Source organism: Microcebus murinus, chromosome 1 (assembly GCF_040939455.1).
Source record: "Microcebus murinus isolate Inina chromosome 1, M.murinus_Inina_mat1.0, whole genome shotgun sequence".
NCBI lineage: Eukaryota > Metazoa > Chordata > Mammalia > Primates > Cheirogaleidae > Microcebus > Microcebus murinus.
Window position 1 is genome coordinate 3,760,174 of NC_134104.1, and position 27,256 is coordinate 3,787,429.

At 58.5% G+C, this 27,256-nt stretch overlaps 1 protein-coding gene across 1 annotated transcript in view; it reads left to right on the forward strand.

The window, feature by feature from the left end:
• PRDM15 (PR/SET domain 15) overlaps positions 1-19,301 on the forward strand; it is a 46,079-nt gene extending 26,778 nt beyond the window's left edge. Inside the window, exons 11-23 of the mRNA XM_020284742.2 lie at positions 17-184; positions 2,182-2,276; positions 4,231-4,362; positions 5,272-5,406; positions 5,972-6,135; positions 6,902-6,981; positions 7,256-7,375; positions 9,485-9,616; positions 11,066-11,149; positions 11,482-11,657; positions 13,792-13,872; positions 15,154-15,363; positions 16,367-19,301. Coding sequence (XP_020140331.2) covers positions 17-184; positions 2,182-2,276; positions 4,231-4,362; positions 5,272-5,406; positions 5,972-6,135; positions 6,902-6,981; positions 7,256-7,375; positions 9,485-9,616; positions 11,066-11,149; positions 11,482-11,657; positions 13,792-13,872; positions 15,154-15,363; positions 16,367-16,846 — 2,057 coding nt within the window. The 3' untranslated portion in view covers positions 16,847-19,301. The remainder of the gene's footprint in view (positions 1-16; positions 185-2,181; positions 2,277-4,230; positions 4,363-5,271; positions 5,407-5,971; positions 6,136-6,901; positions 6,982-7,255; positions 7,376-9,484; positions 9,617-11,065; positions 11,150-11,481; positions 11,658-13,791; positions 13,873-15,153; positions 15,364-16,366) is intronic.
• Positions 19,302-27,256: the final 7,955 nt, after the last annotated feature.

Genomic DNA, 27,256 nt, shown 5'->3' on the forward strand with positions numbered 1-27,256 from the left:
TTTGCTCTCTGGACAGATGACAAGACGTTCCAATGTGAGATGTGTTTCAGATTCTTCTCCACCAACAGCAACCTCTCCAAGCACAAGAAGAAGCACGGGGACAAGAAGTTCGCCTGTGAGGTCTGCAACAAGATGTTCTACCGCAAGGACGTCATGCTGGACCACCAGCGCAGGCACCTGGAAGGTGAGCCACCTGTCCGGGGCGCGCACCTGGGGTAGGGCAGGGATGGCCGGGGCACCTGGGGCACGCCGGGCCACGCCTGCTCTGGTGTCTAGAAACGGCCGCCGTTGAGCACATGACACTGTCTGGGAACCTGCCCCGGTGGCAGAGAGCCGGGACACGGGCCAGCCACGCCGCGTGCAGGTGGAGCGGGCTGGGACGCCCGAATGCACCACGGCGGGAAAGAGCTCAGGAAGCCAGGCCGTTCCTAGGACTCAGGGTTGTGCAGTCATTGAAAGTGTCTTCCAAAGGCACTAGGTCCCATGACAGATGTTCAGTGTGACAGAAAGCGGGAAAAGCTACGAGCAGCCGCCCTTTTGCTGACCAGCGCTTCGTAAATCACCGACCAAAGCACCTTCTTATAAAAATTTAGAAAAAAATCACATTTGTAACAGAGAATTACAAACAAAGCTTTATGCTTGTTGAAAACGTGAGCTGACAAAGTCGTACATGAAGTATAACTGTCGCCATATAAACATGCTCGTATTGCTATGCCTGTTTTGAAAAACAAGACTGAGCTGGGTGCAGGGACTCACACCTGCAATCCCAGCACCTTGGGAGGCCAAGGCAGGGGGATCACTTGAGACCCAGGAGTTTAAGACCAACCTGGGCAACATAGCAGGACCCCATCTCTACAACAATTAAGAAAAAGTTAGCTGGGCGTGGTGTCACGTACCTATAGTCCCAGCTACTCGGGAGGCTGAGGCGGAAGGGTCACTTGAGCCCAGGAGTTTGAGGTTGCAGTGAGCTGTGATCACGCCACTGTACTCCAGCCTGGGTGACAGAGCGAGACCCTGTCTCAAAATAGATAAATAAATAACAAGATGGGAATTGCATCCTACGTCATTTTTTGCACTTGACTTTTTTACCTAACTCTTCTTCATGTTGGCTCAAGAAGATGCACAACGTGTTTCTTTGTGATTCCTTGGGGTGGCACGCTCATGGTCTCCACGAGGTGACCAGTCAGCCTTCAGCAAGTGACCGTGCCTCAGTTTCCCCACCTGTACGGGGGAGACAGGAATCATGCCCTACCCCTGGAGTTGGGGTGAGGGTTGAACCAGACCCTGCTCAGGAAGCCCCTCACACAGCGCTGGCGCAGGGCCTGTGCTCCTAAATGCCGGCGCTGTGGTTGCGGGGGGTCATCTGTCCCCTGTGAGGCTGCACCGTGCAACATACGTGTAACTCGGGCCGTGTCCTGTGGGAATAAACTCAGCCGTGACTGGTTCACGCTCCTCCCTGTGCACTGGAGCTTAGTCCGGACCCTCCCCAGACTCCCGCTGCCTGTCCTGCTGGTGCCGCCGTGGCTTTGGGGAACGGCCTGTGTGGCCGTGTCCAGCTTGCCAGCGGGCGGCAAGTCTGTGGCTCTGCGCTGGGGCCTGGCATGGCGGGTGTGTCCACAGAGTGGTCAGCAGTGCAGGGAGAGCCGGGGGGCACCTCCCTCTCGTCCAGGTGACCTGCTGCACGCGAGCTTCCAAAGGTCTGTTTTGATCCCGGTTCTGAGCAATATGGCTTAGAGCCATAAAGATTTTACCAGCTGACTTTTCACCCTGATGCTGATTTGGCTGATTTAATTTACAAGGGATGAATATCAGTATCTCTTTAATAAAGAACATCCGCCTAACTCCAGCCGTCTGAAAGAGCCGTAACCGGGCCCGGAGCCCTGGGCGGGGCGAGAACACCTCTTCACGGGGCCCCTGGCGGCTCTCCCTCTCCCTGGGATTTAAAACGCTCCATTCCCTCCTTTTGCCAAGTGATCCGGACTCGGTAACTGTCACAGAGTCCCCTCGCTCCTGGGAGCCGCGTGGGGAGCAGCAGTGTGCAGGGGCAGCGCTCACACGGTCCCTGTGCCTCGCGTGGGCAGCCCTGCGCTCCCGCCCGGGGAAGGCCCCGGCTGGACGGGCGTCCGATTGGCTGTCCGTGCCCCGGCGCTCATGCTCTTGCCGGCGGGGTGGGGATTTCAGGAGTGCGCCGGGTGAAGAGAGAGGACTTGGAAGCCGGCGGGGAGAGCCTGGTCCGCTACAAGAAGGAACCTTCCGGATGTCCAGTGTGCGGCAAGGTAACTCGCTGTCGGTGCAGGAGGCTGGGATGGAAAGCACGTCGTTCTCGTAAGTGAAGACTCAGCCGTGCCCGTCGAGTATCGGGGGCAAGATTCTTCCGGTCACGATGGGTGCTCAGGCTGCCTTAACCTGAAGTGTCCCCATTTGCACATTTGTCCGTGGTGTGACCTGCATGGCGCTCAGACCACGCTCTCCCTGACGTCACCTTCACGGCCACGTCAGGCTGCCACGTGAGAATGGGCTCATTCTCTGCAAACGAGCGCCTGATCTTCACTAGAGATGCTGTCTCCCAGCTCTCGTGGCCACCGTGTTTGCAAGATGTCAGCCGTGTCCTGGGTGGACTAGAGCGTGTGTCCCTCCTGGCATCCACGTGCTGCGGAGCAGAGGCTCGGAGACAGGCTTCCACACAAGTCCTGAGCCCCAGCAGGTCTGGCACATGGCTCTAGGAGCCACCAAGAGGAGGGACAGTGATGAATCCGTCACAGCCAAGCACAGGTCACAGGAGCCGCCTGGCGCTGGTGTCCTGGCGCGATGTCCCACAGCAGCTGGGGTTGCAGGCCCTGGGGACCGCCAGCTGGGACCGGCCCAGCTGCCCCGCCTGCTGGCACAGGCAGCATTGCCAGACCTTTTAACCAAACAGAAACGTGTTTTTGTATGAAATTTCCTGATTTTTTTCAGACCATAAAGCAGGCCAGAGCAGATGGTCAGCAGGGCAGTGTGGCCTGAGGGCTCGAGTGGGTTTGGGGGCAGGCGAGGCTGGGGTGGGGCGGAGCGGGGGGAACGGGGGCGTGTGCGTGGGCCAAGATGGCCGGGCCTGGTTGTACACAGGGCAGAGCCCGTGCCCCATGTCACGTGTCCCTGGTCCTTGGGGAGAGCCTGCCCCGTGTTGAGCGTCACTGCCCTGGGGGAGCCTGCCCCCCACCCCTTGCACGCCGCTGGAGATCACGCGTGTGGAACCACCCGCTCTGCGCAGGGCGTTGGGATGTTCCATCCCGTGCAGCGTGGACTGAATTCCCATCAAGGGTCGCGGCAGGTAGCGAATGGCACGTGTGGTTTTATAGCCGAATTCTTCTCCCTTTCCAACCGCTTCTGACCGTCAGTTCAGGCTTCCCTGACAAAGGAGGCAGCTGACACCTGCGGACTCTTCCTTCCCCAGACCTGCTCCCCTCCCACCTGGCGTCCCTGGGATGTGGGCACAGCGCTGCTGGCCCCGAGTCCCTGCACACCTTCTTGCCCCCCGGGAACAGGAGCCTCCCGCCCCTCCTGAAACGCTCGTTCCCTTTCATTCACCTCTTGCGTTCTCTGAACGAGAACGTGGGCGTCAGTCGAGCGCTGGAGACCTGCACCCAGGCTGCCTGGCCCCTGGGAGCGGCGTCCCGTGGGAGACCGGCACAGACCTGTGAGGAGGGGGGCCCGGGACCCTGGCGGGGGCCCACTCTGTGCTAGGCCGCACAGGGCCACATCTGTCTTGGGGGCCGCAGTGTGCCCAGTCCTGTGCTGGCCACAGAGGTGGCCCACGGACAGTGTCGGGCATTGACGTGAATGTGCGGGAGACAGTACATGAGCTGAAGGTGTCTTTCTCTCTGGTGCCCACTCTCAGAAAGTCACAGGTTCTCCGTGGTTTACCAGCTCCTTCATGGGCTCTGTCCTAGCGAAATGTTGAAGTGACCTAAAACATTGGGCTGAGCCACGACTTACAGTGACGACTAGATGGTGGTTAATTCCATAACATAACGTGAGCGCATATTAAAACGTGTCAGCAGATGATCCTGACTCGGCATCTCTGATTGCTTGCGTGTCTCAGTGCAAATACCCGGGACTTAGAGCCTGGAAAGCAGACGTCCGGCCTCTGTGTGCCTGGCTGTGGTTTGTGCCGGGGAGCCCGCCGGTGACAGCCTCCTGCATGTCCCGCGGTGCCACACCCCCTCACCGCGCCGGCTCTCCCGCCCACAGGTGTTCTCCTGCAGGAGCAACATGAACAAGCACCTGCTGACCCACGGCGACAAGAAGTACACCTGCGAGATCTGCGGGCGCAAGTTCTTCCGCGTGGACGTGCTCAGGGACCACATCCACGTCCACTTCAAGGTGCCGGTCGCAGGCCACCCTAGCCCAGGCACAGAGGCCCCGGCCAGCGTCTGTCTTAGCTCGGGCTGCCATGACAGTCACGTGGACCGGGCTCGTGAGCAGCAGGCATTTGTTTCTCACCGTTCCGCGGCTGGACCTCCAAGGTCGAGGCTCCTGTAGATCGGTGTCCGGTGAAGGCTGCTTCAGCTTCCTGCCGGGTCCTCGCAGGGGGGAGGGACGAGGGGTCGCTCTGGGGTCCCTTTACGAAGGCGCTGATCCGTTCCCTTCACGAGGGCTCTTCCTGGAGGCCTGGTCACCTCCCAGCGGCCTCACCTCTTAACACCGTCACCTGGGCAGTTAGGTCTGGGGGACAGACACACCGCCTGAAATAGGTGCCAGTCTGGCCCCGCCGGTCTGTTCAGAGTGGGCTCTGGTGGCGGTCACTGCACCCAGGGCAGCCCCGCTGCAGGGCGGGAGTCAAGTCCTCCCCGCCAGGTGCTCCCGCACTGGCCTCCCCTGCCCTGGAGGAAAGCAAGGGCTTGAGCGGGCGCGTGAGGGGGAGCAGTGAGGACTCGGGGTGTGGCAAAGGTCGGGAGACGCTGAGCAAGGGACTGTGGTGCCGCAGGCCCGGGTGGAAGCGGAGTGTCCGGACTGAGGGTCAGCGCCCGGCCAGCCCGAGGGACTCCCCGCAGGGCCAGGGCTGGGATCCTGCAGGGCCTGAGAGGAGCAGACGGGGGTGCAGAGAGCAGTGGTTCCGGCGTGGGGCGGCCCGGGGCCAGCTGGGGGGCGGCCCGCACCTGCCGCAGGAGGGCCAGCTTGTTAGGGCGTCAGGGAGGCGTTTCCCTCTCCATGTGGGTGAAGTTCAGCCGGCCCCTTAGCGCGGGCAGCCAGGCTCCCGCCCGCCATTAGAGCCGCTGCGCCGTCTTCCAGGACATCGCGCTGATGGACGACCACCAGCGGGAGGAGTTCATCGGCAAGATCGGCATCTCCTCGGAGGAGAACGACGACAACTCTGATGAGAGTGCAGACTCGGAGCCCCACAAGTACAGCTGCAAAAGGTGCCAGGTGCGTGCCGCCCGCCCCACACGCCGGGGCCCCTGGGGAGATGCCGGCAGGCACAGGGCCGCAGGGACCGCACGGCACCGCCGCACAGACTGGAAGCGCCCCCCCCCCAGGGCCTGGGGGGCCGAGCGCAGGCCGGGTGCTCACACGAGGGTGCTCACACGTGTCCGGGAAGGCCATCCCGTGTCCCCTCAGGGCTGAGGGGTGGTGCACGCGGTCTCACAGCCCCCACCCCAGGAACCTGCCCCTTGGCCTATGCGTGCTCGCACGTGCAGCGTGGGGCTGGGGCGGGTCGGTCCCCGGCAAGGTCTCCCGGCAAGGGGCTCCTCTCCCCACCCCAGACCTGAGGCCCCTCTCGGGGACCCTGTGCAGGGCAGGGGTCTGCCGAAAGGGAGGGGCTCTGTTTGCGAGTAGACCCATCTCCCGAGTGGGGCTCCACCACTGGGGGAAGCCCCGGCTCCCCGTCAAGGCCCCGGGAGCCCCCTTCTCTCTGGGGAGAGCGACGGGCCTGGCGTGTGCCGCCCAGTTAGCTGCGGCCCCAGGGACCGACTGTCTGTTTGCGCTGCAGCTCACCTTCGGCCGGGGCAAGGACTACCTGAAGCACATCATGGACGTGCACAAGGAGAAGGGCCACGGCTGCAGCATCTGCAACCGGCGCTTCGCGCTGAAGGCCACCTACCACGCCCACATGGTCATCCACCGCGAGAACCTGCCGGACCCCAACGTGCAGAAGTGAGCCCCCGGGGCGTCTTGCAGGAAGGGAGGGCACGCGTCTCCCTGCAAAGGGACAGAGCTGTCCGAAGCCGCGGGCAAGTTCCGTGCCCTAGGGCCGGGCCAGGCTGCGGGGAGGCTGGGCGCTGTGGCTCGGAGCTTCCCGGTGTCCCCGTGCCTGGACTCACAGCACACACATGCCACGTGATGGGAAGACAGCAGGGTCCTGGGCCTGCCCACAGACCACCAGGAACCCCTTCCCCCCACGGTAGTCGGGCGTCACTAATGCCGGGCTATGATGAGCGCTGATGGCGAGTAGTGAGTGAACGGGCCCGGCTGCAGCCCGATTAGACGCCCAGGGCTGCCCTGACATAGCAGGACGGGCGGCTTAAACCACAGACGTTGTCTCGCACAGCCCTGGAGGCCGCAAGTCCGGGGTCCTCCAAGGCCTCTCCGCTGGGCTCGCAGACGGCGACTTCTCCCTGCGTGCGTCTGCGTCCGTCTCCTCTTCTCAGGGCAGACTGGGGCCCACCCACGAGACGGTGTTGCAGTCTAATCCCCTCTGCAAAGACCAGTCCCCAGACGCGGCCGGCTCTGCAGCGCTGTGGGTCGGGGCGTCATCCGATCACGGGGCGGGGGCCACGGTCAGCCGTGACGGAGGCAGAAACGCTGGCTACTTGTCTCACCGCGTGGCGCTGCTTGCCTCCGGTGCCAGCAGGGTGCCTGGGGACGCGCCCTCCGTGCTCGCGCCCGGGCCCTGCGCCGCGCTGAGCGTGTCTGGTTTCAGGTACATCCACCCCTGCGAGATCTGCGGGCGCATCTTCAACAGCATCGGGAACCTGGAGCGCCACAAGCTCATCCACACAGGTAGCTGCGGGGGGGCGGGGGTCTCCGTGCACAGCCCCGTGCCTTCTGCTGTTTCCCCAGCCGCTTCTGTCCCGCCTGCCCTGCGGCGACTCGGAGCACCCCCTCCCCCGTCACCCCCTCGAGGGCCTCGGGGGCCTTCTCATGCCCCAGCCCCCCAGAGGGGCCCGGAGAGGTGACCCTCCTTGTCCTGCTGCAGCCAGGCCCTCTCCCAGGCGCTGCCTTTGCGGGGACCCCCCTGGCAGGGATTCGGGCCAGATGCCGGCGTGCCTTCTAGGTGTGAAGAGCCACGCCTGTGAGCAGTGCGGGAAGTCCTTCGCCAGGAAGGACATGCTCAAGGAGCACATGCGTGTGCACGACAACATCCGCGAGTACCTGTGTGCCGAGTGCGGGAAAGGTAGGTGCGGCCCCGGCTCCCACGGGACCGTCTCCGCGGGCCACCGGGTGCACGAGGGTGGAAACGCCACCTCCACTCACTGAAAGGAGGGGTCCGTGAGGGTGGCACGTCCAAGTGCAGAAGGCACCGCCAGGGCACCCCAGGGGCCCGCGGGCTTCGGTGAATTGCGTAACAGCGAGGAAGGACATGGTCGGTGTTAAATCTGGAAGACAGATGAAGTGGTCCATAAGGCAGAAAGACGTGCTAAATCTAAAGGCCCAAACAGGTGATACCACAAGTGGGAAACTAATGCTCTATGTAATGGTTCAACGTGCAGAGCGATTCTGAGAATCCCTGCGGGGTCCGGCAGCTGTTAGCCCTCAGCCCTACCCACTGACCGACCACGGTCAGCTGCGTGTCCCGGCGTCAACTCAGCGTGGCCCAGGGATCTCCTCTGTCATTAACATAAGGTTAATTAACTATCTATGAATAAAATAGATCAGTGAACAAAATTCTTAAAAAACATAGTTCTTAGGACATGTCAAAATTTTGGGCCATTCCTGTTTTTAGAAAAGCGACAACCTCCTAGACGACTCGGGCTGTCCCGGGGCCGCAGAGCCTCCGCCCACCCAACGGGAGACGGGGACAGGGCAGCTTCCCCTGCTCGGCCATGGGGTCTTTAGACACTGCGTTCCGCAAATGGTTTTGTTTTCTCCTCTGTCGGGTTTTTAAAGCTTAAACAGAAAACTGTGAAGAAACACGCAGGTTACGCGTGCCCCGTAACCCTCCCTGCAGGGACGCCGAGTCCCCTCCCGGCCCTCAGGCCCCCACGCGGGGCCAGCGAGGGCACCGGCTCTCGTCTGCCGTCCAGGGTAACCCTGTGCGAGGACAGCACTCGGGTTGTTTTGTTGAACAAGCAACACAGGCACCTAGACAGAAATAAAACAATTTGTGAAACCATACAGGTGGGTCTGCAAGGTGAGACTCAGTTGCTGTCCCGGCAGGGCCCAGGCGCCCTCCTCAGGGGACCGCCACGGGTCCTTTCTCTGAGGGTCCTTTCTCTGAACGTCTCCAGTGGCGTCTGCCCCAGGGGCACAGGCCGGCCCTGCTGTGCCCTAAGCTCCCAGCCGCGCTCCCCACCTGCCCCGCCAGTCCCCTTTCCTCCCCAACTCCCACCAAAGTAAGATTTTTTAAAAAGTCAGGTGGGAGCTGGTGCCGTGGCTCACGCCTATAATCCTAGCACTTTGGGAGGCTGAGATGGGAGTTTCACTTGAGTCCAGGAGTTTGAGACTAGGCAATGTAGTGAGACCCCCGTCTCTAAAAAGTAAAAATTAAAAAAACTTAGCCACACCTGGTGACGCACACCTATAGTCCCATCTCTTCGGGAGGCTGAGGCGGGAGGGTCGCTGGAGCCCAGGAGTTCAAGGCTGCAGTGAGCTGTCATGGCAACCTGAGCAACAGAGTGAGACCCTGTCTCTACAAAAAAATTTTTGAAAAATTAGCCAGGTGTGTTGGCACACAGCTGTAGTCCCAACACTTTGGGAGGTTGAGGCCGGAGGATCGCTTAAGGCCAGGAGTTCAAGACCAGCCTGGGCAACATAACAAGACCCCATCTCTACAAAAAAATAATTTAAAAAAAGCTAGGCAGGCTTGGTGGCGCATACCTGCAGCCTCAGCTGTTCGGGAGGCGGAGATGGAGGGATGTCTTGAGCTCAAGAGTTGGAGGCTGCAGTGAGCCATGATTGTGCCCCTGCACGCCAGCCTGGGTGACAGAGGGAGACCCCGTCTGAGAAAACGTAAATGAATAAAATAAAAAATGTCACGTGCACTGGCTGTGATAGGCGGTCAGGACGTGGAGATGAGCGCTGTTGTCTCTGTCTGTCCTGGTCCCCGCGGCCGCGCGGCAGCTCTGTAGTTGGCAGGCGTGCGCCCGGTGCACTGGGGCAGGGTGCTGGGCCGGGCGCCGGTGGGAGCCGCCTCCTTTGGGTCAGGTTCCGGCACTTGACTCTGACCTTGAGGAGACCATCCCGCCCGGGGTCAGAGCCAGGAGGCCACTGCCCGGCGCCTGCGCGGGGGCTGGGGTCTGCGCGGCGGGCGTGGCCGCCTCTGACCCGCCCGTGTGCCCGCCAGGCATGAAGACCAAGCACGCGCTGCGCCACCACATGAAGCTGCACAAGGGCATCAAGGAGTACGAGTGCAAGGAGTGCCACCGCAGGTTCGCGCAGAAGGTCAACATGCTCAAGCACTACAAGAGGCACACGGGTGAGTCCGCGGCGCCGCGCTGGCGGGCAGGGAAGCTGGGGCCTCCTGGTGGGCACATAATGTGGAAGGGCCACCTGCAGACGCTGCCCTTTCTTGGCTCAAGGCTGGGTTTTCTGGGTGACCCCCCCAGAGCCAAGGGTAAGCAGCTGCGTGTCTGCGAGCCTCCCTGTCACGTGTAACCCCGTGCACGCAGGGGCTCAGGTTGCTGGGCAGCCGTGGTGGGCGTCTGTCGATGCCCGCCAGTTCCTAGCTGCCCCCCGTGCGCTCAGCCGCCTTCCCTGCGGGCATCTGTGCCAGGACACGGTGCCCAGCCCAGGGCCAGGGCGGCATCTGAGCGTGAGCTCCGTGGCGGGAGCCCATGCCGTGGTCCCCAGGGCCCCGGATCTGCATGTTGAGTCCCGCCGCCACCTGACCCTGGCTCGCCTGTGCTCCTGACCCCGGCTCCCCAGGCGGCCCAGGCTGCCACGTGGCTCTGCTGTGGGCACCTGCGATTTTCCAGCACCGCTCCGTCCTCCTCCTTCCTGGGGGGGAGCTCTGTCCGTTACTCGCTTGGCCTTTCTGGGGCATTCCCCTGCTCCCCAGAATTGAGCCACGTGCCCTCACTGGGTCCTCGGGACACCCATGCTCTGCCTGCCGCTTGCTGGGCTGTGGAGCCCCCTGCCCCGTCCTCCCAGGGCCCTGCACACACGAGGAGCTCAGTAAACTCTCGCAAATCCCTCCCCTTGTTTCCACTTTAGGGGAAAGCTTTGTCTACAGGCGTCCTTAGGGGCCGCCCCCATCAGTTGGGGAGTGGGATGGGGCTGACTCGATCCCCTCGCCCGGCTGAAGGCGGACGGGGACCCACGCTGCTCTAGGGCTCCCGGCCAGCACTGGGAAGGGGCGTTGTGGAGCTCTGTGCACAGGGCTGCGGAAGAGGGTCGGGAGGATCGGGCACCTCTGGTGTCCCCGTCACAGTGTCTGCTTCCCGCCTCCTGCCCGGCCAGTCGCGGGCCAGGGCTGACTGAGCACTCACCATCCAGTCAACAGAGAGCCAGATCAGGCCGGGCGGGTGGCTCACACCTGTAATCCTAGCACTCTGGGAGGCCAGGGCAGGCGGATTGCTCAAGGTCAGGAGTTCGAGACCAGCCTGAGCAAGAGCGAGACCCCGTCTCTACTAAAAATCAGTGCATTAAAGAAGTGGTGGTTTCCCTCTGCGAGTCCCACCCTCCCTGAGTCCTCAGAAAACTCTTCCCACATCTCATTATTTATTTGATACGAAATGTCACCGCCGAGGGGCACGTTTCTCCGGCCACACTTCCGGCTGAGCGTGGGGTGGGTGTCCGCGGTCTGCCGTCCCCTGGCGGCCCACCTGCTCCCAGCGCTGCGGGCACACACACGCCGGGCAGGACGTCCTCTGAGGTGGACTCACGCTCTCCAGACACGTGGGATTAAGCGTGCGTCTCCCTGCAGGGATCAAGGATTTCATGTGCGAGCTGTGCGGGAAGACCTTCAGCGAGCGGAACACCATGGAGACGCACAAGCTCATCCACACCGGTGAGCGGGCGCCACCTGGGGGACCTCCCGGCCACGGGCCGCCCTCTGCTGGGGCCGTGCAAGCGGGCGCAGGGGTGGGCGCAGCCGTTCTGCTGCATGGCCTTTTCCAGAACGGCCGGTGCTGTCCTGGCTTAGCAGCGGCCCCTTGGCCCTCTGAAAGCCGGCCCAGCGCGGCGTCCGCATCCGCTCCTGGACGTCTCACCCCGGCCGATGCGGATGGGGCTCCCAGGGGATGGAGGGGGGCCCGCTGGCCTGTGCGCGCCTGGCCCCACCTGCCCCACGGCCGCCCCGCGCTCACCCGTCTTTCCTCCCCGCCCGGCGTGCGTGAGAAGTGGGCAAGCAGTGGACGTGCTCCGTGTGCGACAAGAAGTACGTCACCGAGTACATGCTGCAGAAGCACGTGCAGCTCACGCACGACAAGGTGGAGGCGCAGAGCTGCCAGCTGTGCGGGACCAAGGTGTCCACCAGGGCCTCCATGAGCCGGCACATGCGGCGCAAGCACCCCGAGGTGAGCGTGCCGGCCGGCTCCTTCTCCCGCCCGTGCTCTGTGCGCGCTCCCGTGGCTCGGACGCGCCGCCGCGCTGGCCCGGGGACCCGTCTCCCTCTGCAGACCCTGAGTTCCCCCAGGCAGGGCCTGGGTCTCGGTGCCTCTGCGCGTGCCGCCCGCCACGTGGGAGGTGCTAAGTGATGAAAAGCACGGGGTGGAAGAGCCTCAGTGTGCTTCTTGCTAAGGTTACACACTATGCTCCCCCTGGGGTTACGCGGAGATGGAAGCCAAACCTGCCCCTTCCCTGTTCTCCCCTCCGGAGTAGCCAGTGTGCAGAATGGGTCCTCCTGGTGGGGCTGGGCCGGGAGGCAGACATTGTCTGGAGGGACAGCCGTTCTCTTGGGTCATCCCGTTTGCTCATCCCACCCTGTTTCATGCTGGATTGACTTAGTCACGCGTCCGCCAGTGTCGGGACAGCCAGCTCATCGCCGCCCTCCTGGACTTCGTGGTCTGGGTGGGGAAGGAAGGAAAGATAGAAGTAGACGGAGAGGCAAGGTCATTGCAGACTGGAATAGAAAATGTGGAAGAGGCGGCCCCAGGCAGCGGCGTGACCCCATGGGCTTGCTCTGGGCGTGCGGGTGCTGCACCTGAGGCCGGTGTCAGGAGTGTGAGCAGTCCCCACCAGCCCGTGGCCATTGGTGCTGCCACAGACTCGAGGAGGGAGGTGCTTCTTGGAGTCAGGCTAACGTATTCAACCAAGTGTTTTCAGAGATTTAGCATTGACACTATTTTGTGACTTCAAGCTATGATCTTTCTCCCTGCCTTGAATCAATGTTAACACTTTAAAAAATTAAAACAGAAAACACTTTTTGGCTGGGCACGGTGGCTCACAACTGTAATCCTAGCACTTAGGGAGGCCAAAGTGGGAGGATCGGTTGAGGTCAAGAGTTTGAGGCCAGCCTGAGCAAGAGTGAGACCCCCCGTCTCTACTAAAAATAGAAAGAAATTAGCCAGAGAACTAAAACTAGAAACGAATTAGCCAGGTGTGGTCGTGCATAACTCAGGAGGCTGAGGCAGGAGGATCGCTTGAGCCCAGGAGTTTGAGGTTGCTGTGAGCTAGGCTGACGCCACTGCACTCTAGCCCAGGTGACAGGGCGAGACTCTGTCTCAAAAATAAAAACAACAAAGAAACACTTTTCACTTCTGGTCTAACCTAAGAAGGGTAAAGCCAGTGAATGCATCTGTGTTGGCTCTTTTGCGGAGCCGACTCTCAGACTGTGTGCCGAGGGCCTGGTGATGCTGGTGGTGGAGGAGGAGGAGGAGGAGGAGGAGGGCCCTACAGACGACCCGAGGTTTCCCAGTCCTGCGCAGTGCCCCCACGGCTCCTTCCCTCCCGTGGCAACTCCCGGTCTCACGCGCCCCAGCATGTCCCGCCGTGCCTGTGCCGTGGCCTCGTCTCTGTGCGATTCCACTGGGGGGCACGGGCACGGCACAGCCGGTGTGCGCAGGGTGCGGGCGGCGGATGCCGCTGGCCTCGGGCAGGACTTGCTGAGCTGGCGGGAGGACCGCGTGTGCACGGGGCGTGGTCACGGCGTGAGTGTCGTGTGCCAGGGACTCTGCTCGCTGCGGCGGCGGCTGCGGGCGGGACGGCGGGGGCAGGGCGTCACTGCATCACCAGATCGACAAGCGAAGGTCCCTGTGTGTGCAAGGGCCATCTGAGAGTTAAGATGTTTGAGGCACAAGCGTCTCATTTCCGGTGGTTCCTACCCCGTGTCCTCCCTCCCTCTGCTCCTCCCTGGAAAGAGCAGAAGCTCCACCGCGGCCTCCCCTGCCGAAGGCACGTCGCTGTGGGCAGAAGAGGGGGAAACAGAGTCTCCACGCCTGAGTGGGCGTGAGACGGTCCGAGGGCAGTGCGAGAGGGCACGGCCCGCGTGAGAGCACCCCCGGGCCTGGGGTGAGGGGTGAGGGGTCAGGAAGGGAGAGCCCGGACAGGAGGCTGGCGTTTCTCGCTCAGTCCCGGGTGGAGCGGGGCAAGGCACGGGGATGCCCGTGAGTGGGGTCGGCGACACGCCTGTGCGGTGCCTGGGCTCCCGCCTGTGTCTGTGAGCGGCCGCTGGCGGGCCCAGCTCCCCGGCTCACCGCCTGCTCCTCGCAGGTGCTCGCGGTGAGGATCGACGACCTGGACCACCTCCCCGAGACCACCACCATCGACGCCTCCTCCATCGGCATCGTCCAGGTGAGCGGCTCGGCTCAGGTGCGGGGCGCCCGGACACGCGGTGCCTGCAGTGGGCCCAGGGGCCCGGCCGGGCCGTGGGGGCGGCCCCTGGACAAGCCCTGAGGTCTGCGCCTCGTGTTGCCTGCTCAGGCTTCATTCTCCGGTTTTTGATTGATCTTTCCCCCCAGAACCTTCTAGAATATCTCCTAGTTTGTATAAAGTCTCTATAACTTCAGTTTTCTGAATACTGGTGTATCTCACTTTGGAGAACAGACGGCTTCTAGAAAAAATTAGCATACTTGTTTTATGCAAAATAACTTTGAACATATTTATTAGATGAACTTTTTAAAGAAACTTTTAGCTGATGCCTTTGCACAGACGTTTTTATCACAGAGAGAACACGTCATGCTCCCAGTTACTCAGCATCGCGTGGAAACTGCCGTGTTTGGAGACGGCGCTCTTGAGCACAGTGCGGGTCTAGGGGTGGGCCGCGCTGCGTGAGCGTCGGGGGTCCAGGTGCGGCCCCAGACACCGCCCGCCGCGTCTGCCCCTGGCGGGCCGCGGTCTCAGGCAGAGGTCGGGGGGAAGTCCCACCGTGAGTGCGTCCTGGCCAGCTCCTCTGGGCTGCCTGCCGCAGGTGGCATGGCACAGGAAGCACGCGTGGAGGCGTGGAGGTGGCCCGGCGGAGCGGGTTGCCAGCCACCGCTGCCCGAGGCCTCCGGGAGGCCGAGGAGCCGGCCTGAGTCAGAGGCCCGGCGTGGCCGGGGGACCCTTGACTCTTGGACAGACCGTGTGGGGCGGAGGCCCTGGCTGGGTGGCCATGGCCGCTGGGCCCTCCGCTGTCCCTAAAGGAGGTGTCCGTGCGGTTTTCGTGGTCAAACCCACTTTCATCCAAAAGTGTTTTCTTTGGCAAGTTTGCTTCAGCCTTGGGGACGAGAGCCCTGACCTGACAGCGTGTCAGCCTTGGCCGGAGCCCACCAGGGCTGCGACATTTCCCTTTACCCAGTGGCTTAAAACAATTAAATTTTTGAAAGACGTTTACATTTTAGCAGAAAACGTGGGCTTTATAAAAGCACGAGGTGTGTGCGATATCCTTAACACACGGAAACCAATGGCACTTGCCGCGCTCCTCAGAGACGCCAGTGCGCAGACGGCCGTGGTCACGGGTGCCCGTGGCGGCCAGGTGGCCCGGGAGCCTCAGCCCCACCCACGCGCGTGCGGCCGCGGTGCTGGGCTGCCCTGGCTGCCCGGGACGCCGCAGCCCGTCCACCCAGCCGGTCGCTGAGTCCCATGTCCCCGCAGCCCGAGCTGACGCTGGAGCAGGAGGACCTGGCGGAAGGGAAGCACGGGAAGGCGGCCAAGCGGAGTCACAAGCGGAAGCAGAAGCCGGAGGAGGGGGCGGGGCCGCCGGTGCCCGAGGAGGCCGCCTTCAGCGAATACTCGGAGAAGGAGGCGGAGTTCGCGGGCAGTGTGGGCGACGAGACCAACTCCGCCGTGCAGAGCATCCAGCAGGTCGGTTGCCCGGCAGGACGCAGCGTCCCCGTGCGTGCGTCGGCTCGCGAGACCCCAGTCCCTCTCTTGACCCCGCGGTGTACAGGGTGGACCTCGCGTGGCCGCGGCAGCAGGGGCGTCCCGTTTCCTCTCGTCTGGCGTGGCTTTCCGAGTGCTGACTGCAGATCCCACCCGTGGCAGCTGACAGCCACTGGACACTCTGGCATGTTGGAGAGAGACGGCTCCCACTGGCCGGAGGAGGGGCGGGTCGTTTCCAGTTTGGGGAGACGGCAGAGGGCCGGCCTCAGAGCCTTTTTGCAGAGATGCAGCCCTGTGCCTGCGCTGACCAGCGGGGGGGCAGGACCTGGGAGCCCGAGGTTCCTGCAGGGAGGGGTGCAGGGAGACGGCGAGGAAGGGCGTGGCCGGCCGCTCCTGCGTCCTGGGATGGAACCTGGCACTCTGCTCCGCCAGCTCCCTGTTTGCTTTTGAAGCCCCCCGCCTCTGGTGTGGCTGAGCCTGGGCACTGCCGCCGGCTTTTGGAGATGGTCATCCCGAGGGCTAAATCCTCGCGTTTGGCCTTTTGCGGCCAAACTCTGCGTTCTTTCTCATTAGCTGTTGCTCCTGCAGATACTTTCACTACCCTTTTTAGCTTCCAAGTTGGGATTTTCATTTGCCAACAGCCAGGCAGTTAGAGATGGAAATGGAAACGGAAGAATCTACTTTTTGCCTTATTCATGCTAGCTTTTCTCTATTTTTTTCCGAGCCAGTGATATCCGTTTGTTTCTCGGTTCTATCTCACTGCCGCTATGACTCTGCCTGTATCTCGTTTCTCTTTCTCACTGGAATTATTTTTCCAGGACAAAATTAACTTGCCTTCCTCTTTCACCAAGGAATGTTCTGCTCCCCTCCCCGGGCGAGGTGTGTGATTGTGCCAGCACCACGCACACAGTGCCCGCGGGGAGGTCACTTTCTTCTCCGCTGTGCAGAAATGATGACTATCTGTTGTCACATGCGACTCTTGCAGGTGGTGGTGACCCTGGGTGACCCCAACGTGAGCGCCCCGTCCAGCTCAGTCGGCCTGACCAACATCACCGTGGCTCCCATCACCACCGCGGCCGGGACTCAGTTCACCAACCTGCAGCCGGTGGCCGTGGGGCACCTGACCACCCCCGAGCGCCAGCTGCAGCTGGACAACTCCATCCTGACCGTGACCTTCGACACGGTCAGCGGGTCGGCCATGCTGCACAACCGCCAGAACGACGTGCAGGTCCACCCGCAGCCCGAAGCCTCGAACCCGCAGTCGGTGGCGCACTTCATCAACCTGACCACGCTGGTCAACTCCATCACGCCCCTGGGGAGCCAGCTGGGCGACCAGCACCCGCTCGCCTGGCGGGCCGTGCCCCAGACGGACGTGCTGCCGCCCGCCCCGCCGCAGGCGCCCCCACCCCAGGCCGCCCCGCCGCAGGTGCAGGCAGAGCCGCAGCAGCAGATGTACAGCTACTGAGCCGCGAGGGGCAGCCGGGCCGGGGCGGGCGTGTTGCGTGTTGCCGGATACCAAACGAACAAACAAAAAAGTCACGTGTTGCAATGTACGCAAGGTTGGCTTAGCTTTTTCGGAAGTGTCTCCAAACCCCTCCTAGGACGGCCACGGTCCGTCAGCTTAGCTTGAGAAGCGTGCCGACGGCCGGAGCTTTAAACCGGGTCTGGTTCCACGGCGCCTTTAGCCAGGCGGAGCGCTGGGGCTGGGCCACTCCTCCCGCCCTTCCGGGCTGTCCGCATCCCCGGCTTTGGGGACGGAAACGTAGAGGCAGGCTCCCAAGAGGCAAGTGGTAAGTTACTAGGAGCGTTAATGGTTCATTTCTTCCTTTCCTTTGAGCTCAGTTACTGTGTTGAACTTGACAGACAGTGCCCGCATGCGGCAGTGGCTGCAGGGAAACACGGCCTTGTCCTCCCCCTGGGATTCTCCTAGCAAGCGAGCAGGTGGAAGTTTAACATCCATTCTCCCCTTCGAGATGCGAGTTGAGTCGATGTGCCGTTCGTTGGGCTGAAGCCAGGTGCGAGGTGTGCCCCGCGGCACGGGAGCCTGCCGCCCTCGAGCTCATCCCGGGGTCAGGCAAGGTCACTGACTCCGGCATCAAAGACATCCTGGTCAGATCCGTGAATCAATTATCAGTGCAGTTCCTTTCACGTTTTTGCTTTATCTCAGAGATACGTCACGTACTCATGACTGTGCTGTGGCCAATGTTGTTTTTTAACTTTATTTTAACCTGAGTCGTTCACACTGTAGGACTGTGGGTCTGGGTCCGCACGGCTGCCCCGGCAGGAGCCCTCGGAGCGGCCTCAGGACCCCGCCACCCACGCGTGTTTACCCGTGAGCTCAGCTGGAGCCCCCTGGGTGGGCGGAGAGGGAACGCAAGCATGTGTCCTTTTGTTCGAACTTTAACTCCAAAGCCTGGCCTGTCTCAAGACCAACAAAAAGAACGTGCTGAGCCCGGTGTGGCGGGTGGGAAAGAGCAGGGCGGCTGGCATGGTCGCAGCAGCAGTGATTGCCCCTAATAAATGAATGTGGGGATGAACGGCCGGCTCCGCGTGTGCAGGGACACGTGCTGTCATACGTGCGTGCAGCTTCGGGGGTGTGGGCCAGGCTCGCGGATGGAGAGGGCTCGCGGACGGAGAGGCCCCGCCGCCAGCGCCCTGCCACCCGCCGCGGGAGCTCCCGGAGGCCGGGGGAGAGGTTCGATTCTAACTCTCCTGATATTTTTTAACACTGTCCAAAATGAAATGATAGACTTGCCTTATTTTGCCCTTGGTCACTGCTGGTCCCAGATCTACATTCCCTGGGGAACGCCGTGGACCATCGGTGATTGACAGACCAGGCCAGAGGGGCCCGACACGCAGCCAGGCACGGGCGGCTGGTGTGACACAGAACGCACCTTGATCACCGCCTGACGCCGCCCCGGACAGCACGCTTCCGCGCACAGGCCTAGATCGTGTTTGTGCAATACAGGGCCTCGCGGGCTGGGGGGCGCCGCCCCAGGCAGCGGCGGGGGCCTGCGTGCAAGGCCCCGCTCCCCGTTCCCGCCTCCACCGAACCGTAGTGGGAGAGCCTTTTACTTTTTAATTTATGATAATTATTTTTATGTTATTTATGTATATAATTAACTGCTTTGTACATGATAGTTTCATCAAATGAACTTGGGGTAGGAGTGATATATTTTCTAAAACGCTGTCTCCATTGTCCAAATATGTGTGGTCCGGGCATCCACGGGCTCGGCGAGAGATCCCGGGTTCCTGAGATATTTTTGTAAAACTCGGTGACGATTTCTTTCTGCCTTGGTGGGAACCTAGCGGGCAAACGCGCTAACAAAGAACCCACGCGGGCCCCGGGCCCGTGATCCGACATCACTAGCATTTGCCTTTTCTTCCTCTCCCCCGTGAGGAAAGGCCTTTGAGATCACAATTTTATTTTTCTAAAGAAGCTGTTTTAGTGCCTAGAGTAAGACTGCATCACATGTTTTTAAAGAGCCTAACGTAGACCACGCGGCCCTGGTGTGTCGCCGTATTTATTGAAATGCCAGATGCGTCCTGCCTGTTGTTATGCTATAAGGGAGGGCTCTAAATAAAAGTCAGACTCACTCCCGGTTTCCTGGCAACACACGTGGTCTTCCTGGGGCCACTGCGTGAGGGAAGGTGCGTGGTCCCAAGGCAGTCGCTGTGAGTTTGCGTGTTCATAACTGGATGCAAAAAAACAAAAGTACTACTCAGCCAAGTCATCGAGTGCACACTGTCTGCATATTTATCACTGTTTATCGGCAGAAAGTATTTAATTTTTTTACCTGATCCACGGTGCACAGATGTGTCCTTAAAGGAGGAAATCAGACCGAGCCATCGTGGCCTCTGAGCTCTGTGAATCCATCTCAGTTGTTATAAATTAATAAATTATGAGAATTTATTTTCGATCTGTGACTCTGTGGCTCTGCGTGCTGAAGTGCCACACGTGTGGGCCCTGCAGGGCCATCGCAGGTACGGCCGCTCCCCTCCCCGGGACTGGCGCGCTCTGTGGGGGAGGGGCCGGGGCTCCGGACGGGTCCAGCGGGTGGTGTGTTCTCTCAGGAAAACGCTCTGTGCCAAGCACCCCTCGCTGTGCCCGCGGGAGCTGCTCTGGAGAGTTCCGGGCGCGTCAGGGAGATGTCCTGACCGTGTTCTCGCTCACAGCTTCCCCTAGGCGCGGCGTCTCTGGCTTCCCCTAGGGATTTGCAAGGCGGTAAGGCTGTTCTGGGACGTCGAGTGTATTTCGTGTCACACTGTTTTGTATGCTGATAAATAAAAGGTGCTGTGACCTGTGTTTTCCAATTGCTGACCCTCTGCTCAGACCGCCCATCACGAAACGTCGACACACCTGGTGCATTTTGAGAACGGTTGCGATCCCTGCCGTCAGCTACATCTTGATTTCTCTCCAGTCCAGACCTGCAAGACGTCTGGGTTATTTGAAATGTTCCCTGAGAGGCTGAGGTATCGCAAGCTTTCTCAGGGATCACCAACCCACCCAGCCCCCCCCCCAAAAAAAAGCTAAAGAAAGCGCATAGAACATTTTTGCAAAGCTTAGATCGAGAGAGAATGGGCACCAAGGAAGACCCCTTGCTGGACAGGGACACTTAGCAGGCTCTTCTTCAGCGTCTGAACTGTGAGAAGCACGTCTCGGACGTTTTAGTCCCGCTTAGATGGTGTCTGGCAGCTGCGAGTAGGATGGTGTCTCCTGCCAGCGAGCGGGATTCATTCGTTTAGCATTTAGCTAACGGCGGGCACTGTCTTCTGCGTGCCAGCCCTGTGTGGCTCTCTGCGCGCACAGGCAACCCAGAAACACTCCAGGCGAAGGAATCAGCCCCGGCGACTGTCGCTAACAGGCGCTTGGCTCGTCAGTGCCCGCGTTCCTCCGTAGAGCACAGAGCGCCGCGCGGCGGTCCCCTCTGCCGACAGCCACGTGGCGTGGCGAGACAGGAGCGAGGTCGCAGCCTGTGGCACGGCCTTTTCACACGCATCGGAAACCGGTCCCCGTAGAAGAGGGAGAGAGCTCACCACTGGCTCCTTCCCCAGCATTTTTTATATCAGGCTTGAATGTGTCACTGTCAGAGGGTCTGGTGTGACAGGGGTGCCTGCACTTGCGTGTGCGGCAGCGCGATCAGAATTAGCTGGAAGGGGCCTGGGTTGCCTGGATGAGGCTGGCCAGGGCCTCCCTCTGGCCCAGGCCTGGCTTCCCACGGAGCCAAGGGTGTCCCCTCCCTTGGCCGGGGACTGTGACTTGCCCCAGGCCCACCAGGTACAGGCAGCGGGCCTTCCCAGTGTCCTCAAAGCGTGGCCCCCACATCCACACTGCCCTGGAACCAGGCGGGCTGCCCTTTGCCCACTGACGGATTCGCCTTCTCACATGTGCTCCCTAAAGGAGGTGGCCCCGGGGGACGGGAGCCGCCCTGTCTTTAGAGACACCCTCAGAGAGACGGAGGGCAGAGGCCCGGGACTTCGTGCCCGCCGAGTACAACCCGTCCTATGCATGGGACGGTCAGTCCCTCCTGGCCGCTAGCGTGCCACCCCCTTGTGCTTCACCTGGAGCTAGGGCTGAACCCCAGAGCCCTTGCTCCTGTCCTGAGCCTCGGCCACAGCATCCGGCAGTGACGTAATGACGGGCGGGAGGGACCGGGCACCACGCTGCAGGGAGCAGCCCTGGAAACCCGGAGGCCGCACGGCCTGCTGGCCAGAGACAGTCTGGAATGGGGGTGCTGGCTGCAGTGAGGGAGTCCCGTGTGGCTTTGTGCTTTGCCATTGTTTCGTGAATTAAAGTGTACCAATTCCTCCCCGCCGGGCTGGCCGAAGGATCAGCAGGTGCTACGCGTCATTGCATGCTGTGCAGAATGCCCCCAGATCCTCTCTCAGCCTCCAGACCTGCAGGATCTGGCCCGGTCTCCCCGCAGGCAGTCTTCCCCCTCGCCCTGGGGTCTCTGCACGTGCCGTTCGCCCCATTTGCAGGGTCCACATGCAATTCGGTTTTCTGGTCTGAACGCTTCCGCCTCTAACCAAGGTAGAATACCTGAAGCAGCTGAAAGCCCAGACGAGGCACGTGAAACAGTGGCACGGAAGACACTGGCCCTCGGGAGTGAAGGACAGCAGGACCCGAGAGGTGAGGAGCGAGGTAAACCCTACCATCACCCAGCTCACAGCCTGGACGGGGCGCCCAGGCCGCAGGGCGGAGAGAGGGAGCCGGGGTGGAGCTCAGCGGTGTCTGAGCTGATGGGCACAGGTGGCAGTTGAGGAAGGCAAAGCCCCTAGAGATCCCTGGAGAGCAGGAGCTGTGCAGAGATGTCACCAGAGGTCAGCGGATGTCCCCTCGACGCCTCAGCTGAGCCGTGGCAGAGCACGCATGTCAGGAAACTACCTGTGCACAGCATGCACGGTGAAAAGTCTCATAGCTTGGGGAGATTTGGACAGAGTTCTCCAGAAGCTTTTTGCCTAAACATGAGGGGAAATTAACCCTAAACTCTGCTCTGGTCCCACCTAACAAAACTTAAAAGCAAAGCATAAAGGGTCAAAGTGTTTCCAAGTTGCCTAACTAAATCCCAGAACAAAGCTCAAGAATATCTTATGGGAACACAAAACATCCAGCCCCCAGCGATGTAAAATTCAGAATGGCATCCAATCTGAAATTACCAGGCATGCAAGGAATCAGGAAAATATAACTTCTGATAAGAAGCAAAGTTAATTAATCAGAATCTGCTTGGAAATGATAGAGTTGGTAGACACAGACGTTAAAAGCGTGATTATAACTGTTTTTCATATGTCGAAAAAGCTAGAGGAAAGATTGAGCATGCTACAGGCATGGAAGATACGTTTTAAAAAACTAATTGAACTTCTAGAGTTGAAAACTTCAGCGATGACATGAAGAATATACTGGATGGTATTAGGAGCAGATCAGACATTGCAGAAGAAAAGATCAGTGAAGTTAGAGCAAAAACTATCCAAAATAAAAAACACAGAAAAAGATCAGGGGAGATCAATAGCATCAGTAAGTTGTGAGACAACTTTAAGCTTCCAAATATGTGTCAGTTCAGCCCTGGAGGAAGAGAGGAAGGAAAAGAAAAAATATCATAAGAAATAATGAGCAAAATCTTTTCAAAATTTGATGAAAGCTATAAATCTACATATTCGAGAAACACAACACCAAGCACAAGAATCATGGAGAAAACTGTGTCAAGGCACATAATAATCAAATTGCTTAAAACCAGTGATAAGGACAAAACCCTAAAGGCACCCAGAGGAAAGACACATAACACACAGAACAAAGATAATCACGACAGTCGACTTCACATCTAGAGTGATGCAACCCAGAGGACAGGGGCATAACAGAAAGAAACTGACAGTGAAAATTTTATACCCAGCAAAAATACCTTTCCCAAAAAAGGCAACCAAGGCTGGGTGCAGTGGCTCACGCCTATAATCCTAGCACTTTGGGAGGCAGGAGGATCAACTTGAAGCCAGGAGTTCGAGACCAGCCTGAGCAAGAGCAAGACCCTGTCTCTACAAAAAATAGAAAAATGATCTGGACATGACGGCACATACCTGTAGTCCCAGCTACTCAGGAGGCTGAGGCAGGAGGATCACTTGAGCCCAGAAGTTCAAGGCTGCAGAGATCTATGATGACACTACTGCACTCTAGCTGGGCAACAGAGCAAGACCCTGTCTCAAAAAAAAAAAAAAAAAAAGGCAGACAAACAAATGGGTTTGGATCGTAATCCTGAAAGTCATAATCTTGAATGTTGACATCCTCAAAGATCAAAATCCCTAAGGTCTAAATTCTAAAATCCGTACCATCTAAAATCTTGAAAACTACAATCACAGGATAGTTGGGTCGTGTTAGGCAGGACTATCACCTTGCTTTTGTCTTCATTTGAAAATTAGGTGTGGTTGAAGGAGGTGTGTATGGGTGGCAAGTGGACACGGGTAGATTTGTGGACTTAAATCTAGGTGTCAGGCCGGGCGCTGTGGCTCACGCCTGTAATCCTAGCTCTTGGGAGGCCGAGGCGGGCGGATTGCTCAAGGTCAGGAGTTCAAAACCAGCCTGAGCAAGAGCGAGACCCCGTCTCTACTATAAAATAGAAATTAATTGGCCAACTGATATATATATAAAAAAAAAATTAGCCGGGCATGGTGGCGCATGCCTGTAGTCCCAGCTACTCGGGAGGCTGAGGCAGGAGGATCGCTTGAGCCCAGGAGTTTGAGGTTGCTGTGAGCTAGGCTGACGCCACGGCACTCACTCTAGCCTGGACAACAAAGCGAGACTCTGTCTCAAAAAAAAAAAAAAAAATCTAGGTGTCAACTCGACTGGATTAAGGGATGCCTAGGAACCTGGAAAGGCACGATTTGGGGCTTCTGAGGATGTTTCCAGAGGACATTAGCGTGTGCGTGGACTCGGTGGTGAAGTTCTGCCCCAACTTCCGTGGGCACCAACCCATCCACTGGAGGCCCAGAGAGAACGAACACAGCAGGCGACCCGGTTTCTCTCTGTGAGCTGGGCAGACTTTCCTTCTGCTGCCTTGGATGTTGGAAAATGTTGAAAACTCCTCAATGAATAAAGAGATGCATCTTCATTTGTCAAAGATAAAATTTCTCCAGGCCTTGGCTCTTTGGGCAACTGCGTACGCAGTGGTGACTGAGTGCAGTTTGGGGTTGAGCTTGCAAAAAAAAAAGCAAAAGTAATTGTGAGTGGCTATAAATCAGGAAACATTTATTTTTATTGTTATTAATTTTTGAGACAGAGTCTTGCTCGGTTGCCCCCGTCTAGAGTGCTGTTGCATCAGCCTAGCTCACAGCAACCTCCAACTCCTGGGCTCAAGTGATCCTCCTGCCTCAACCTCCCGAGTAGCTGTGGCTATAGGTGCCGCCACACTCAGTTAAGTTTTCTGTTTTTAGTATAGATGGGGTCTCACTCTTGCTCAGGCTGGTCTCAAACTCCTGAGTTCAAGCTATCCTCCTGCCTCGGCCTCCCAGAGTGCTAGTTATAACAGGCTGAGCAACCACGCCCGGCCTAGGAAACATTTATCTTTAACACTTGGTGGTAAGCCTTAAAAATATACATATGGTAGGTGTTGTACACTTAACTATAAAATGAGTCTTTTTACTGTCTTGAAGAAAAATAAATGGGTAGTTTTGTACATAATAGATTCAAAAGGATCTCCCAGCAGTGCTTATAGAATCTTGAGTTCTATGGCTTCGCCTGGGCCTTCCGGACAGTTTGTTCTTGCGTGTTCTTATACATGCGTGTTCTTGTAGAGAGGCACACGCGTCACTTCACAGTGGAGATACAGTTTTCTTTTAAATTGAGGTATAATTCACATAAAAGTTTTTGTAGAGATGGCGTCTCACTATGTTACCTAGACTGGTCTCAAATTCCTGGCCTCAAGTGATCCTCCCATCTCAGCCTCCAAACTGCTAGCAGAGGCGTTTGTTTCATTGTGTTTTGCAAATTAAAGAGTTAGAAGAAGATGTACAGTCTTAAGAGGCGGGGCACCTGGTCCTGAACTGCAGGCAGGTGCAGCGTGTCCCTCAGGGAACCGCGCTGCCGTCCGAGCACCTTCTCCCGGCCCAGCCCTGGCGGTGCTGACTGCAGCAGGGTGCGCCGTGTCCTCTGGCGCACGAGTCCCCTCTCTGCTCTGCATCCTGTCGAAATGCACGGGGACGCGAGCCAGTGGCAGGCAAGAACTATTGCCACAGAAAGTGCAGTTCAAAAAATGTATCTAAAAATGTGGACAAGCAGGAGGTTTTTGGTTCTAGTCATTCACATATTGAGAACGTTTGGTTACGTGTTAAATGTTAGATCCATCGATTTACATGTTAACTTTAAATTATTAGTTGATAACGATGTATCTGTTTTGCAAATGCTTAGAAATCCTGCCAGGGCTTATTTTATGGGTAGGTCTTATTTTCAGGGAGACACGCAGCTCTCAGACACAGAGCCGAACGCTGGGCTCGCAAACGCACCTGGGAGGAGGCCAGACGCAAGAGAGCACTGAGGCCCCCCTGCACTCCCCCCCACCCCCGCACTGTGGCCCCCACACACTGTGGCACCCCCTTTATATGCCCCATCGGGACCTGAAAAACAGCCTGCGGTGGTGGGGCTCAGAGAGCGGTCGACCGCCCCTGGCGAGGATTGGTTATGGGGCCCGGGAACCTTCTGGAGTGATGGCGGCTACACAGGTGCATGTTACATAATTGTCAAAACCAACCACACCAAACACTTAAGATCTGTACATCTTATTTCAGGTAAATTACACTTCAGTTTACAATTAAATTTAAAAGAAATTTAATTTACAATTAAATTTAAAAGAAACATTGTAATTTAATTACAATTAAATTTAAAAGAAAAATTAAAAGAAATGTAAAATAAAAACTTAATTTAATTTGCAATTAAATTTAAAAGAAAGAAAGAAAAATTTAATTTACAATTAAGTTTAAAAGAAAAATTGTAATTTAATTACTTAAATTTAAAAGAAAAATTTAATTTGCAATAAAATTTAAAAGAAAAATTTAATTTACAAGTAAATTTAAAAGAAAACCACCGTGAAGTTATAGGTGTGCATTTCTGTGGGGGCCGTCACGGGCACATGGTCACACCGAACGGCCCAGAAGGGCTGCAGGTGGAAGGGCAGGACCCCCGGGCCCCTCCCTCGCCACCGTCCAAGCAGCTGCTCCGTTTTCCGTTTCTGTTTCCCGGTGGTGATCTCCCCGCATCTCTGGGTCGCCGCTGTGCGCCTCTCTGCCTCGCTTTGTCCGTTGGTGACGTCACCTGGGGGTTTCCTCAAACGGGGAGAGCAGTTGCCTTCCCTTCCACACCCAAGTTTCGATCATCGGCTCATTATCTGTATTCGTGTCTGCAATTAAAATGTTTCACGGAGAAACTATTTTCAACGTTGCTGGGAAGCGAGGCAGACCGTGCCTTTGAGAGCAGGGTACAAGAGGCTCGGTCCTGGGAGGCTGTCCTCGCCCGCCTCCTCCCGGCCTCCTGAGCAATCCCCCACCTGTTCCCCCGGAGCTCCTGCTGGCTGGGACGTTGGGATGTTGACCGCCCTGCGGTCCGCGCTCCCTTCCCCTCCACCGCCCACCTCTCCCGCTTCCTCGGTGATGCTGGATGAACTCCTCGCTCCTCTGATGTTTGCTCCCGGCCATCGGGGCTCCGTTTCTAAGAGCTCCTTCCGGTTCTCTGGTCCCAGGTCCTCCCGTCCCAGTTTCACAGGGGAAAGGTCTCGTCCTCTGACGGCTGCATGGAGGCCTTTTTGTTTTAAGCCCCCTCAGTCTGAACTGCTGCTTCTACGGCCTCTTTCCCGTGTGTCCGCTGCCTCTCGTGGGGAGGCTGCCTCCAGGTCTCGGCGGCTCTGAGGCTTCCTCGGGCGTAGGTGGGGTGCGTGCACCTCTAAGCCTCCCCAGTCACTGCCCCCGGGTGGTGGGGGAGGCATGTGGGGGGGTACAGCTGCCTCACAGTGTGGGGAGGGGGGAATGGGAGCCGTGCTGGAATGTTCTGCAGGCCCTGGGCCACCCCTGGTGCAGAGCGCAGAGCGTCTCAGGTCCACTGTCATGTGCCTACACACACACACACGCACACACGTGTGAGCAGACACACGTGCTCACACACAAACCACGTGCACACGCGAGCACACACAGTATAAAGCAGCTGCACCAGGCGTGAGAGGAAAGGCCATCTAAGGACACAGTTTTATAAAGGTAAACGGAGCTTTTCACGTCTTCTGCGGTTATACCTTTGATCTTTTCCTGCTCCACACTAGATAGGTCTTATACTTGAGCCATATTCTTAATAACAAATATTGACTTTTCTCTCAACAAATTAAAAATGAGCATTTGAATAATGCTATAC